The sequence below is a fragment of the Pinus tabuliformis genome, chromosome 6 (assembly GCF_031772625.1).
Source record: "Pinus tabuliformis cultivar Carrire ecotype Pingquan chromosome 6, CPIR1, whole genome shotgun sequence".
NCBI lineage: Eukaryota > Viridiplantae > Streptophyta > Pinopsida > Pinales > Pinaceae > Pinus > Pinus tabuliformis.
This window is the reverse complement of record NC_142292.1, coordinates 1,459,768,523-1,459,783,201: the sequence shown is the minus strand read 5'-3', so window position 1 is coordinate 1,459,783,201 and position 14,679 is coordinate 1,459,768,523. Positions and strand designations below refer to the sequence as shown.

The window sequence follows — 14,679 nt, the reverse complement described above, 5'->3', positions numbered from 1 at the left end:
AAAAACTTTATTTAATTCATTATGGATCACAAAAACTAAATATAAAAATTATATAACTTTCTTTGTTTTAAGAATCTTTAAACATCATTAATCACGGGATAAATGCCTTTTCAGAGCCGTCACCAGCCAACTTCGATGTCAAGGACATTAATCTTATAAAACGTGTATTTGTGGTTTGAATTCACCAGCACAATTGCGAGTCCACTATTTTAGGTAAATTAGGTCGATAAAATTCGTGCGTATGTAACCTTCCATGACTCGTTCAATTTCCATCCATCAGCATCATTGAAGCAACGCCATCCTAATTAAAAACGAATCGTTCTGAGCTTAACACGACCAATTATTTATATTATGTTAATAAATTAATGTATATTAATACTCGTAAATGAAAAATTGTGTATATTTTGGTTGTTTTACTGAAAAATGGATTTATATATATAACAAAAAAAACACAATATATGTTTTTATGGTTTGAGTTAAATTTTTTGGAATAATAGAATTTTAAATATTAATTTTGTTGATAGGTAGGAATAGATAGGTTTATTTTAAAATAATTTAAGAATTTTTAATTTAATTATTATAGAGATAGTAAAGGTTTAACTTCTATAAAATATTTTAGAATAGTCTTAATAATTTATAGAAATAAAAAGTTGAGATTTATCCGCAAAGTAATGATGCTATTTTTAAACTTTTAATTAAATTGATTGATTAAGAAAATATCCTTTAAAATAAAATTATACTTTACTTAGTTATCATTCTTTTAATTTTAGCAATGTGAGATGTATTGTAACGCCCTGCGGCTTGCGGCAGGCGCGCGCTTCTCCGGTTAGCAAAAAATGACGAAGTGTTAGAGTGCCTTCGCACTCAGGCGCGCAGGTTATATGACTTGCGATGTGTTTTATACGATGGTGATAGGCGGTGAACACCCACCGAAGCCGACGGTGGTAGAACGTGACTTGAGGGGGCGCCCATGTTAACATTTGGTGGGTCGGCCAGGATAAAACGTACAAGTATGATGCGTATATATAAGGCAAGACCTGCGGTTCATTTGGCAAGGAATCATTCGATCTTCGCTCTCTCCACTCGCATTAAGATAATGCGTAGTTAAGGGAGGCGCAGGCAGTAATACGACACACAGTTGGATGTGCCCGCCGAGACGGGCGTTCAAGTAAGAATCGGTTGACACGGTAGCTCGTCGTGTGTTGTGGATTGGCGGTGGGTTCGGGCACGAGTGCACCCACCCGCCCAACAACACGAGAGTTACATATTGTATGTTGTATGTTGTATATCGGTCCTCGGTTGGAGTTGGCACGAACGCCATGCGCTCTTGCACAGGCGGGCGTCCTCCTCGGTTGTAAACTTGGGAAATAATAAAAGAGTTTATTATTATCTTTTGCAAGTTGATTTTACTCTTATTGAAGTTTCGCACATTAATAATATGATTACATGTTGATAACAAAATTGTTAAGGCGTAGTCCGTAAAGATTGTTAACGATGGAACATCTTAATGACTTAGGCGGTGCCGCACCCGGCCAATTTAACAAAAAAAGAATTGGGGGCGTGACAGGTGGTATCAGAGCAAAGGTGGCTCGTGACGAAGGTAATATGGTGAAGCCTGATAGAGCTAGGTTGCTCATGACAGGTGAAGCTGATAAGGTTATGGAGAAATCATGGATGAATAGTCTCGGTTTCATGGACTTGATGGTTCATGGCAAGACCATTCAAGCTCTGATGGACACGGGTGCCACACATAACTTTATGACGACACGGTTGGCAAAAGAGGCTGGGCTAGCGATCACCCCATCGAATATGGAGGTCAAGGCAGTGAACTCTAGAGCTAAGGTGGCGGGTTTGGTACACGATGTACCTGTACAAATGAAAGACTGGAAAGGTCAGTTGGACTTCACGGTGATGGAGATGAACGACTTTGATGTGATACTTGGAAAAGACTTCTTGAAGGGAAACAAGGCTATTGTTGTCCCCTTCTGTGATGAGGTTGTGCTGGTTGGACAGACACGAACTTGGACTTTGCCCACTCATAGGCAAAGGGCGGAAGTCAAGGTGCAGCACGTTTCTGCACTGAGTTTGGAGAAGGCCATGAAGGACTCAAATATGGAAACATATGCGGTGATGTTCAAGGATGTTGAAGGCGATGGAGTGGGGACGCCTGTTCCAGCTGAGATATCTGAGGTGCTGACCGAATATGCGGATTTGATGCCTGATGAGCTACGGAAGAAGCTTCCACCAAGGCGTGCAGTGGACCATAGCATTGAGCTTGAGCCAGGAAAGCAACCCCCGGCTAAAGCACCTTATTGTTTGTCAGGGCCTGAGTTGGAGGAATTGAAACGCCAGTTAAAGGAGTTAACTGAGGCAGGTTTCATTAGACCTTCAAGGTCCCCATATGGAGCTCCAGTATTATTCCAGCGAAAGAAGGATTCGAATGAGCTACGGATGTGCTGTGATTACCGTGCATTGAACAAGCAGACGGTAAAGAACAGGTATCCTTTGCCATTGGCTGCTGATTGTTTTGACAAGCTTGCGAAAGCCCGAGTGTTTTCCAAGCTGGACTTGAGGCATGGATATTATCAGGTGCGGATAGTTGAAGGGGACGAGAAGAAGACCACGATAGTAACAAGGTATGGTAGTTTTGAGTTCCTTGTTATGCCATTTGGGTTGTGTAATGCTCCTGCTACGTTTTGCACTTTGATGAACGATGTCCTACGACCATACTTGGATTCGTTCGTAGTAGTGTAATTGGACAATATAGTGGTGTTCAGTGATAACATGGAGGATCATAAGAAGCACTTGGCGATGGTGTTCGAGGCACTGAGGGAAAATCAGTTGTTCTTGAAGAAGTCTAAGTGTGTGTTCGCTCGGACTGAGATTCCGATCCTTGGGCACATTGTAGGTCAAGGGTACATACAGATGGAGCCAAGCAGGGTGAAGGCGATCGAGGACTGGGTTGAACCGAAGAATGTCCATGAGATGAGGGTATTCTTGGGCATGACCAACTACAAACGGAAGTTTGTAGAGGGGTACTCCAAGGTGACATCGGCACTGACCAACCTATTAAAGAAAGACAGGAGGTGGAATTGGACGGATAAATGTCAAGTGGCATTTGATGATTTGAAGAAGAGGATGGTTACAACATCGATACTGAAGTTGCCTGACTTCGAGAGACCATTTGAGGTGCACACTGATGCCTCAGATTTTGCCATAGGAGGAGTTCTTATGCAGGATGGGCATCCGGTGGCGTATGAGAGTCGGAAGTTGCAGGATAGAGAACGAAGGTATCCGGTTCACGAGAAGGAGATGACTGCGATCATTCACTGTCTTCATGTGTGGAGGCATTACCTGATTGGGAAGTCGTTTATTGTCAAGACTGACAACGTTGCAGCAAGTTATTTTACATCACAACCAAAGCTTTCTGCAAAGCAAGCTCGTTGGCAAGGACTTCTAAGTAGAATTCGACATGACTATCGAGTATAGACCGGGTAGACACAATGCGGTAGCAGATTCCCTTAGCAGGAAGGGACAACTTGCAGCATTGGAGGAGGAAGAAGACCGGGCAGCTAGGAATAGGAGTCGAGTTCAGATGTCAGAAGAGATGCAAAACAAGATCAAGGAGAGTGTTGAAACCGATACTTTGGTGCAGAATATAGTGAAACAGATAAAGGAGGGGAAGACACAAAAGTTCTTTCTATGGGACGGGTTCTTGTTCTTTGGAAACCGACTCTATCTTCGAAAGTCATCCGGACTCAGGAGGCACCTTTTGAAGGAGTGCCACGACTCACCGTGGGCTGGCCACCCATGGCAGCGTCGTTCTTTGGCATTGTTGGAGAGAGGATTCTTTTGGGAGAAGATGAGAGAGGATATGGAGGAGTATGTACATACGTGTATCATTTGTTAGCAAGACAAATCAGATACTCAGAGACAAGGAGGACTGTTGCAACCTTTACCAATTCCAGAGAGGCCCTGGATGAGTGTCTCGATGGACTTCATCACTCAGTTACCACAGGTGCATGGGTATAGTGGAATCATGGTCGTGGTTGATCGTTTTTCCAAGTATGTTGTCTTTGTTCCTACAAAGATACCATGTGGAGCCGAGCGGACAACGGAGTTGTTCTTTAAGAACATAGTGAAGTATTGGGGGATGCCTTTGAGTATTGTGTCGGATAGAGATCCGCGATTTATAGGGAGATTTTGTACCACATTGTTCAAGTTAGTCGGGACGGAGTTGTTGATGAGTTCGAGCTACCATCCTCAGACAGATGGGCAGACCGAGAGGATCAACGCATTGCTGGAGGACTACTTGCGACATTATGTGACGGCCGATCAGAAGAATTGGCCCGAACTCTTGGATATTGCTTAGTTTAGCTACAATATTCAAAAGAGTTCCGCGATGGGGTATAGTCCATTTGAGTTAGTGAATGGACAGATGCCGGTTGCACCTCATACTGTAATAACGGGAGGCTTCTTGAGAAGTCCTCATGCGAGAAAGTTCATGAAGGCTTGGGAGGAGACCTTGGAGTTAGCACGGTTACGCTTGCACGATGCTGCTAAGCGGATGAAGAAGTTTGCTGACCGTGGAAGACGGGAAGCGCAGTTCAGTGCGGGAGATATGGTGTTTCTCAGGATTATCGTAGAGCAGTTTCAGCCAGCCAAGGGGACTATAGGCAAACTGACACGGAAGTATGAGGGACCGTTTCGAGTGAAGAAGAAAGTGGGGGAAGTTGCTTATGAGCTAGAACTTCCACGCCATATGCACATGAAGCACCCTGTTTTTCATGTGAGCCAGCTGAAGAGATGTCAACTTGATTCAGACCATCCAGAGAGGGTTGAACCACTGAGAGGACCAGTCGGGATTGTGGACAGACCAGGACTAGAACTGAAGAAGCTTGTGAACCGCAGGACTAGGAGAATTGGTCGCCACAAGAGACGGGAATTTCTTTGTAGATGGAAGAATGCACCAGAGGAAGAGAGTTGGGAAATGGAGGACTCACTTTGGAGATGGAAGGACAAGATTGCGAAATATGACAGAAGATTGAGATGGAAGACAGGAATTTTCGGGACGACAATGACTTCTGGTGGGGGAGAATGTAACGCCCTGCGGCTTGCAGCAGGCGCGCGCTCCTCTGGTTAGCAAAAAACGACGAAGTGTTAGAGTGCCTTCGCACTCAGGCGTGCAGGTTATATGACTTGCGATGTGTTTTATATGATGGTGATGGGCGGTGAACACCCACCCAAGCTGACAGTGGTAGAACGTGACTTGAGGGGGCGCCCATGTTAACATTTGGTGGGTCAGCCAGGATAAAACGTACAAGTATGATGCATATATATAAGGCAAGACCTGCGGTTCATTTGGCAAGGAATCATTCGATCTTCGCTCTCTCCACTCGCATAAGGATAATGCGTAGTTAAGGGAGGCGTAGGCGGTAATACGACGCACAGTTGGATGTGCCCGCCGAGACGGGCGTTCAAGTAAGAATCGGTTGACACGGTAGCTCGTTGTGTGTTGTGGATTGGCGGTGGGTTCGGGCACGGGTGCACCCACCCGCCCAACGACGCGAGAGTGACAGATTGTATGTTGTATGTTGTATATCGGTCCTCGGTTGGAGTTGGCACGACCGCCGTGCGCTCTTGCACAGGCGGGCGTCCTCCTCGGTTGTAAACTTGGGAAATAATAAAAGAGTTTATTATTATCTTTTGCAAGTTGATTTTACTCTTATTGAAGTTTCGCACATTAATAATATGATTACATGTTGATAACAAAATTGTTAAGGCGTAGTCCGTAAAGATTGTTAACGATGGAACATCTTAATGACTTAGGCGGTGCCGCACCCGGCCAATTTAACAAAAAAAGAATTGGGGGCGTGACATGTATTATGAACGAAATGATTTAATATTTATTATAGATTAATATGTATAAATATTGATTTGTATAAATATTTATGTATATTTTTATAAATTTGTAGAAAAACCTGTGAACAATTTATGAAACCAACGTTTCGGACTAACTTAGTGAGTCCATTAATTTGTCTTTTGAGAAGAGAGAGCGTGAAATCATGGAACTATTAATAGTTAAAAGAGAAATTATTTGATGTCTCATTTTATTGTATACTTATTAAATGACTAACTAGTTAATAATACTACTACTAATAATAATAATAACAATATTATTATTATTATTATTATTATTATTATTTATTTTTATTATTTTATTATTTTTTATTATTTTTATTTACTATTTATTTATTTATTTATTTTATTAAATATGTTTACTGGTTTAAATTAGTGATTGATTATGTACATACTTTTTAAATTTATATATTGACAATTATTAACTAATTAATTAATTAATTAATTATTATTATTATTATTTTTTAAATGTTAATGGTTTAATTAGTGAATGATTATGTAATTATTAAAATTTAATATATATATATATATATATATATATATATATATATATATATTTGCATATGTATTAACTAGTAATGAAAATAATTTTAAAGATATAGTTTGAAGGTTTATTTAAAATGACTTACTAGGGTTAAATAGGGTGTTAGTTGTGATAGGTTATATTTATTTATTTATATGTTTATTTGTTTATTTATCGTATATCTGTATTTACTCTTTTTTTATTTTATTTAATAGGCGTTTCCATGTGTTACTTAATTTTAGTCCATCATCTCTATTCATGTTGTTGGAGGATGTTTCAATTTCAATTGCCTCTTTCACTCTTCTTTTTCAATAATAGTCTTCTTTGTGAATTATTTTGCTTGTTGCATACAGATATAATGTGAGGAAGAACATGCATGCTCTGCCAGGCTGATTTTTCTGATCTGTTTTTTGTGATATCATTTATATATATGTTGTAATAGTTATTAGTATCTATAAGGCTATATTTTTTTCCATTTAACTTTTTTTTTTTTTAATTAGTAAGACTATAATAATATCATGTTTAAGAATAATAATGTAACGTTCATTTAACATTTAAAAGTGCTTTAAAAACCCACCCTATCACAATGTATGGACTTTTCAATTAAATTTTATCACAATGGATGGACTTTTCAATCAAATTTTGTAAATAGAAATAACCAAAATAAGGGAAAAAATTCATTTTTACATATATCAATGGGTAAGAGAATTTTTTACGATCCCTGCAATGGATGCAAATTAAACCAACATAGTTGAAATTCTAGTCATTATGATTCCTGAGAAACACAAGCAATTATGAATCTTACGGGACATCTCTACGGCCTTCAACTAATGTTTATCTTTACGCCTCTGCCCTTATTTATCTGCCGATTCCATCAGTGGGAAGTTGAGCGACTGTGCGCTTAATTTCTATAAATATTCGAGCTTTCCCCGTTGCATGTTACCGTAGAGTTCTTCCACACTTTGATAATTGACACTGACTGTAAAGCTGCCAACGCTCTGCATATCTGTGCTTTTATAAAAAAAAATATATATTCAAATTTCAAACTGATTTCTCTCTGCAGCCGCTTCCCTGTAGAACTCTTCAAATTCTAAATCTGCTGAACAGGTTACAGCAGACAAGAACATATTCCAGTCGGGATATGAGTGCTCGTTCATATCAAATAAACTTTCACGTAAAGTAGCTGTTACGCCTGCCAAATGATCCGAATGTGGGGGATCCTCAACCCTTAAAGTTGCCATGGAGAAAACAGAATTTGTAACTGCTTCTTCAACAACATTAGGCCCTTTCATCTCAGAGGCAAGGGGCTCAAAATCATCCAGTGTGATGGAATCGTTCATAAGTAGGTCACACCCTGACATGGAGAAATTTGCAGTTTTTTTAATATTACACAATTTGAAGCCACAAGCTGAATTTTCACTATTACTGCAGCCATTTGGAATTACAATTTCAGGGTGTTGCCCTGCGATCGTTGTTTTTATGGGGGTGGTTTTCAACACAGGATTTTGTGACGAAGAAGGATCTTTTGACCTCGACTCCGGGTTTCGCTGTTTCCATTTGGGTTGAAATTCGTTTCGTAACGGCAGCTTCTTACAGAGATGAGTGTTCCAGTAGTTCTTGATTTCGTTGTCTGTTCGTCCAGGCAGTCGTCCTGCTATCAACGACCACCTGCACGCAGGTTGCATATATAGACACTCACATCACAATTGAAATTATTACCATGCCATTAGCAATTCGAACCTCCGACATGGGGCATCAACGAACTCTGATAATTGAATAAGTTTTCAGTCACTCTTTACATACCGATTGCCAAGAAGGCGATGCAGCCGAACAATGAGATCCTCCTCGTCGGGAGAAATGTTTCCACGTTTAATGTCGGGACGAAGATAGTTGAGCCAACGCAATCTACAACTCTTTGCACACCGCTTCAGACCTGCCAAATAAAACCATTATGCTTATTTGGTTTCCAATACACATTTACAGCTGCATGAATAAATCAATGTAAGAGATTCCCTGAGATTCACCCGCATTTTGAGGAAGCTTTTTCCATCGACCATCGCCATGAATTTGAATGTATGTGAAGAGAATCATATCCTCCTTTTCGGTCCAGGCCCCGCGGTTGAGTCCCTTGTTTGAGCAGCAAGGAGATCTACCCATCATCGATATTTTTCGTTTGTAACTCCACCGCAGATGATCTCCTCTTCTCTGAATATACAGAGACAGCACTGACTTCGTCCCTTCTTTGGCAAACACGGGGATTATATATAAATAAAGAATTGGATTTCGTGCAACTTTTCTTTCGCTGAGGTGATGTATACATTCTCAAATTGTCAACAAAAAAATAGTTAAAAGGTCCCTCATGATATCTTGAACCGACCATGGCCACGTGACAGCGTGATTATTCTTATTTCTGATTTAAACTGGTACAGTTCTCATTGTAATACTAGCCACAGATGGTTATTCTAGAAGGATATAGTCAAACAAAAATATAATCAGAGCGATCTGTCATTCAAATCAACACATCACATCACATCACTAATTGGGGTCTTAAGAAGCAAAAATGATATTGTTCTATATGTTCTGTATAAAGGAGGTGAGGGTCATGGATTTTAACTTTGAATACTTTGGCAGGTATGCGTAATTTCAATATTTTAGGTAGGACTTACCGAAGGTGTACCATGCTGATTTCTCTTTAAAAAGTTAAGTTTATGGATGAGGACTCTTCCCTTGGTTGGTTTATTGAGATGTTATTTTTTCTACCTAATTTTAAATTTCAAGGGAAACACTCCTGGTCCTTTTTAATAAAGCTTAGATTCCCAAATATACTATTCTATTCACTATGGTTAAAAACAAAATGAGACTTTCCATACAACTGTCTAAAATTTAAATTAAAAGTTTCTATAAAACTTACAACTATTCTATTCACTATGGTTAAAAACAAAATGAGACTTTCCATACAACTGTCTAAAATTTAAATTAAAAGTTTCTATAAAACTTACATACTTTTAAGATTTTACAAAGTGTTACGATCTTCATGTATTCCAAAAGGCCAGTTACAATGATACAATTTAAGCTCATTGTATTAGTTACAATTATGTATTTTAGGTTAAATAGATTTTTCTTTTTTCTTTTTCTTTTAAATTTAGTTGATATAGTGATTAAATGTTTTGAAAATTTAATGAATATTATAATAAAATTTTGTAAATAATAAAGTTAAAATTGGTTGAATTTTTGGTAAAGTTAATAAGGAAACAATAAAATTCAATTATTAATTAAAATTTTGTCTAAATATTATAATATAATTTTTTCAAGATTATAGATTTTAGTTATTTAAAATAAGTTAATAAAAGAATTTAATTTCACTTAAAATACTTATACATTTGAATTCGACAAATTATACAACTATAATCCAAAAACAATCCTACTAAATTATAGAAAAGATTGAAAAGAAAAATCTTCAACAAAAACATATAATAATTCCACTTCTTTACAAAATGTTCACAAACATATAAATTTAACTTTATTATTTTTTGTTTAAATAAACAACAACCAATTATATATATAGATGATCCAAAAACAATATTTCTTTAAAAAACTATTGATAAATCTATTTATATTTATATGACAGTAATGAAAAATTTAATATAAAATCTTTCCCCTCTATATATATATATATTTCAATTTAAAGTTTTTATTAATATCTATTTATATAACACTCATGCAAAATTTAATATAAAGCTCCAATGCAGTGTTTTTTTTAGATTCTTTTTAGATCTGTTTACCTCAGAAGTGATTCGGAATTAAGATTATCTTTATTTATTTATTTATATTTATATCCATATATTTCAATTTAAAGTTTTCATTAATATCTATTTATATAACAATCATGCAAAATTTAATATAAAGCTCGAATGCAGTGGTTTTTTAGATTCTTTTTAGATCTGTTTACTTCAGAAGTGATTCGGAATTAAGATTATCTTAATTTTAGATTGTTAAATCAGTAAAATTTAAAAGATTCACTGATTTTCCAGAGCCTTAAATTCATTTTCACATTAAAAATTCATCAGCCTAAATAACCAAAATTGGCGTAGTCTTTCCTAACCACACTTTTATTAGGATGACAGTATTTTTTTTTAAATCACCTATAATTTGAATGGTTAAAATTTTTGGATTACTTTTTTTAGGATGGAAATAGATTTAAGATTATCTGGAATAATTGAGGCACCTAAAATCTTAAAGCCTGAAAACCACCATCTAGTTTTTTAAAATGGTTTACCTTATTATGATTATATTTATATTTATATGATTAATTTTTTCGATTTCTGTGTCATTTTCCAAGGCATATATAATTAATTATGTGATTACTGTTTTTTCTTCTGTCTTCTCGTTACGAAAGGATTTTAGTCAAGTATTATAAATTTGGCTAAACATTCTTTCTGTAGGCAAAGCAAGGTTGGTAGTGATATTTGACTGTTTGGCCTATTTAAGAGGCGCAGGTAATGTGAGGTGGAAATCAATGATAGAGAAATTAGGTTGGCAATACCGCGACAGGGACATGAGCTGTTATCTTTTCAGAAGTTTTAGGTAGAACTAGAAAATAAAGATATGAGGTGAAGAAAAGGGGTGTTGTTACCACTCTTTAGAGATTAATTACCCAGTAAGCAACTAACAAGGAAGTCAGATATCAACATAGTTCTGGACAACCAACAAGGAAGTCACACCCAATATACCAGAATGATGATTCCTAAAAGGCATGGTGTTCCTGGGTTTAACGCCATCTGTGGTTGGGTGTCATTTCAGCCCTCTCGGGACCACATTACATTCTCATCTGCTCTAGTAATGTGGCAACCTCCGTTTGGAAGGGTAAAGCTGATTTGTCTCTTGACATCATGCGTTAAACTATCCAGCAGGAAGTCATACATCATAAAATTGGATTCTATGTCGCTTTATGGGTTCCATGAATGATTTATGTTTGACGATGGTAGGCCTGGTAGAGGAGTCACTACCAGACATACAGCCAGTTGTTCCCACAGGGATAGCAGGAAGTCACACCCAATATACCAGAATGATGATTCCTACAAGGCATGGTGTGGTATAACGCCATCTGTGATTGGGTGTCATTTCAGCCCCTCGGGACCACATTACATTCTCATCTGCTCTAGTAATGTGGCAACCTCCGTTTGGAAGAGTAAAGCTGATTTGTCTCTTGACATCATGCATTAAACTGTCCAGCAGGAAGTCATACATCATAAAATTGGATTCTATGTCGCTTTACGGGTTCCATGAATGATTTATGTCTGACGATGGTAGGCCTGGTAGAGGAGTCACTACCAGGCATACAGCCAGTTGTTCCCACAGGGATAGCAGGAAGTCACACCCAATATATGGGCTGGGATACTCTGCTAAAAATGGTGTACCCACCCAAGCTAGATTTGTGCAAGGTGTCAACCTTAAAGCAACATAGAAACAAGTACAAGGCATTAAGGATGGACTTAAAGCGACATAGAAACAAGTACAAAGCATTAAGTCCATCCTTAAAGCGACATAGAAACAACTACAAAGCATAAGGATGGAGGATGGAGGTACTGTAAGAGTTGGAGGTGCTTTTAAATTATATTTGGGTTTGCATATCCATAAATAAGGTATGCCAAATAAATTCCCAAAAGTGGTAAATACATGATAGATGATGGCATAGTATAAGTAGTAACATATGAATCCTGATGATGCATAGACAGGGTCCGATGAACCATCCTCATCTTGGTGATTGATCATGCATTGGGTAATTTGTAAGGGTAACTAGCGATATGGATATAGATATAGATCCATACATAGATACGGATATGGATCTCCATCTTACTTACGCGACTTAATACTGGCTGGCCTGGTGGGGGGCTTAAAATGCCCACGGTAAACTATATGGGAATTGGGTACGGGTATGTACAGAGCGTGGAGCCATCCTGCCTGATGGGTGCGCGCTTTCAATACGTTACGCCTTCTCTTCAACGCGTTCTTGGTTGGGATTTGGGTTTGCATATCCATAAATAAATAAGGTATGCCAAATAAATTCCCAAATATAATTTAAAAGCACCTCCAACTCTGACAGTACCTCCATCCTCCATCCTTATCCTTTGTAGTTGTTTCTATGTCACTTTAAGTTCTGACACCTTGCACAAATATAGCTTGGGTGGGTACACCATTTTCAGCAGAGTATCCCACAAATCTAGCTTGGGTGGGTACACCATTTTTAGCAGAGTATCCCAGCCCATATATTATGTGTGACTTCCTGCTATCCCTGTGGGAACAACTGGCTGTATGCCTGGTAGTGACTCCTCTACCAGGCCTACCATCGTCAGACATAAATCATTCATGGAACCCGTAAAGCGACATAGAATCCAATTTTATGGTGTATGACTTCCTGCTCGACAGTTTAAGGCATGATGTCAAGAGACAAATCAGCTTTACCTTCCAAACGGAGGTTGCCACATTACTAGAGCATATGAGAATGTAATGTGGTCCCGAAGGGGCTGAAATGACACCCAACCACAGATGGCGTTAAACCTAGGAACACCATGCCTTGTAGGAATCATCATTCTGGTATATTGGGTGTGACTTCCTGCTATCCCTGTGGGAACAACTGGCTGTATGCCTGGTAGTGACTCCTCTACCAGGCCTACCATCGTCAAACATAAATCATTCATGGAACCCGTAAAGCAACATAGAATCCAATTTTATGATGTATGACTTCCTACTGGACAGTTTAACGCATGATGTCAAGAGACAAATCAGCTTTACCCTTCCAAACGGATGTTGCCACATTACTACAGCAGATGAGAATGTAATGTGGTCCCGATGGGGCTGAAATGACACCCAACCACAGATGGCGTTAAACCCAGGAACACCATGCCTTGTAGGAATCATCATTCTGGTATATTGGGTGTGACTTCCTTGTTGGTTGTCCAGATCTATGTTGGTATCTGACTTCCTTGTTGGTTGCTTACTGGATAATTAATCTCTAAAGGCTGGTAACAACACCCTTGTATTATTTTCGCTTTATAAAAACATTCATTTTATAAGCTTAAAGATAAACCTCGTTTGGAGTGGGTCCGGCTATGTCCCAGTGGGGTCGATAACTCTTATTTTTCTGTAGCTAAATCAATTAGCGGAGCATGTAAGGTGATTCCTTACTCTAAGGCAGGTGGGCTGCAGCAGAAAAGGATTCGATGTGGGTGAGAAAAACAGAAATTTACGGTCACCATGTCTGCGCTACCTTTAAATTTGATTCACGCTCTGCAAATATACGAGACAACGAATGATACCTTAAAAGATTTTCACGTACATGTTGAACAGAAAGTCGGCAAATTCGGTGATTATTTCACGTGAAATTTCTTACCAGTCAGCTTCAAGTGGCGCATACGACAGATGTGAATATGTTATATTTGAGATTCCAAGTTCTCTACATGCGAGATCGCCAGAAAATGCCAGAACAACGTCGGACGGCTCTGTATATTTTTACTTTAAGAAAACGACAATTACGGTAACAAGGGTCATTGTCTCCGAACGACTTTTTTGGTACTGGTCTAAATAGTCCAGTTACTAAAATAATTGAAATTTCAAAAAATTGATAGGAATTTTTCAAATTTGGCTTACAGTTATGACAATTTAAAAATTTGGGTTTCTGGTGCGCTAAATTTATTTGAACTATAAATAAATTTCGGCTAATTTAAATTTCCAAAGTTTTTAATAATACTGAATCCAAAATTTGATTAAGAAAATTTAAAATTAGGGTTACAGCTGTGGAAGATTCAGAACTTTGGATTTCCAAAGTGCTCAATTTATTTCAACTATAAATAAATCTTTACGAATTTGAGTTTCCAAAATTTTTAATGATACTAATCCATTTACATCCTAAATAATAATTTAAACACTACTGCAATCAGATTTCTTGGGAAAAAAAAATCAATTAAAACGTACTTGTGACTTCCAAGCATGTTAGAATTTGTAACTCATTACGACAGTGAGGCAACTACATCGAAGTTGGTGTAGGTAGTGGAGAGCCTGCAACACTGCCTTGTCTATGTTTTGGAGTTCGTTTTTCCAATTATATAACATAGTTTTTATTTTTTTGAAATGGTGTTTTTTTTCTTTTATATTTAAAATGGATTTATGAATATATAAATTCAACCTTCAAAGTTTTTATCTACAAGATCTCTACCAATTTTAAATAAAGCAAAATTAAG

The 14,679-nt window shown here is 37.8% G+C and overlaps 1 protein-coding gene across 1 annotated transcript; it reads right to left on the bottom strand.

Moving 5' to 3' along the window:
* Positions 1 to 7,312: 7,312 nt before the first annotated feature.
* On the bottom strand, positions 7,313 to 8,650 carry LOC149264125 (transcription factor MYB3-like). Its single transcript, XM_089389004.1, has 3 exons — positions 8,467 to 8,650; positions 8,246 to 8,375; positions 7,313 to 8,110 (listed from the first exon to the last, which is right to left on the bottom strand). Exons 1-3 carry the CDS (start codon positions 8,600 to 8,602, stop codon positions 7,477 to 7,479), a joined length of 900 nt encoding a protein of 299 aa, XP_089245130.1. The 5' UTR covers positions 8,603 to 8,650; the 3' UTR covers positions 7,313 to 7,476.
* Between the last annotated feature and the right edge of the window lie 6,029 nt (positions 8,651 to 14,679).

Bases quoted from the DNA above. Each gene is read 5' to 3' on its own strand.
- LOC149264125 (XM_089389004.1), bottom strand. From the start codon at position 8,602: ATGATGGGTAGATCTCCTTGCTGCTCAAACAAGGGACTCAACCGCGGG. The intron at 8,376-8,466 runs GTGAATCTCAGG...TTTATTTGGCAG, and splicing joins AAAGCTTCCTCAAAATGCGG to GTCTGAAGCGGTGTGCAAAG. The intron at 8,111-8,245 runs GTATGTAAAGAG...ACCTGCGTGCAG, and splicing joins CATCGCCTTCTTGGCAATCG to GTGGTCGTTGATAGCAGGAC.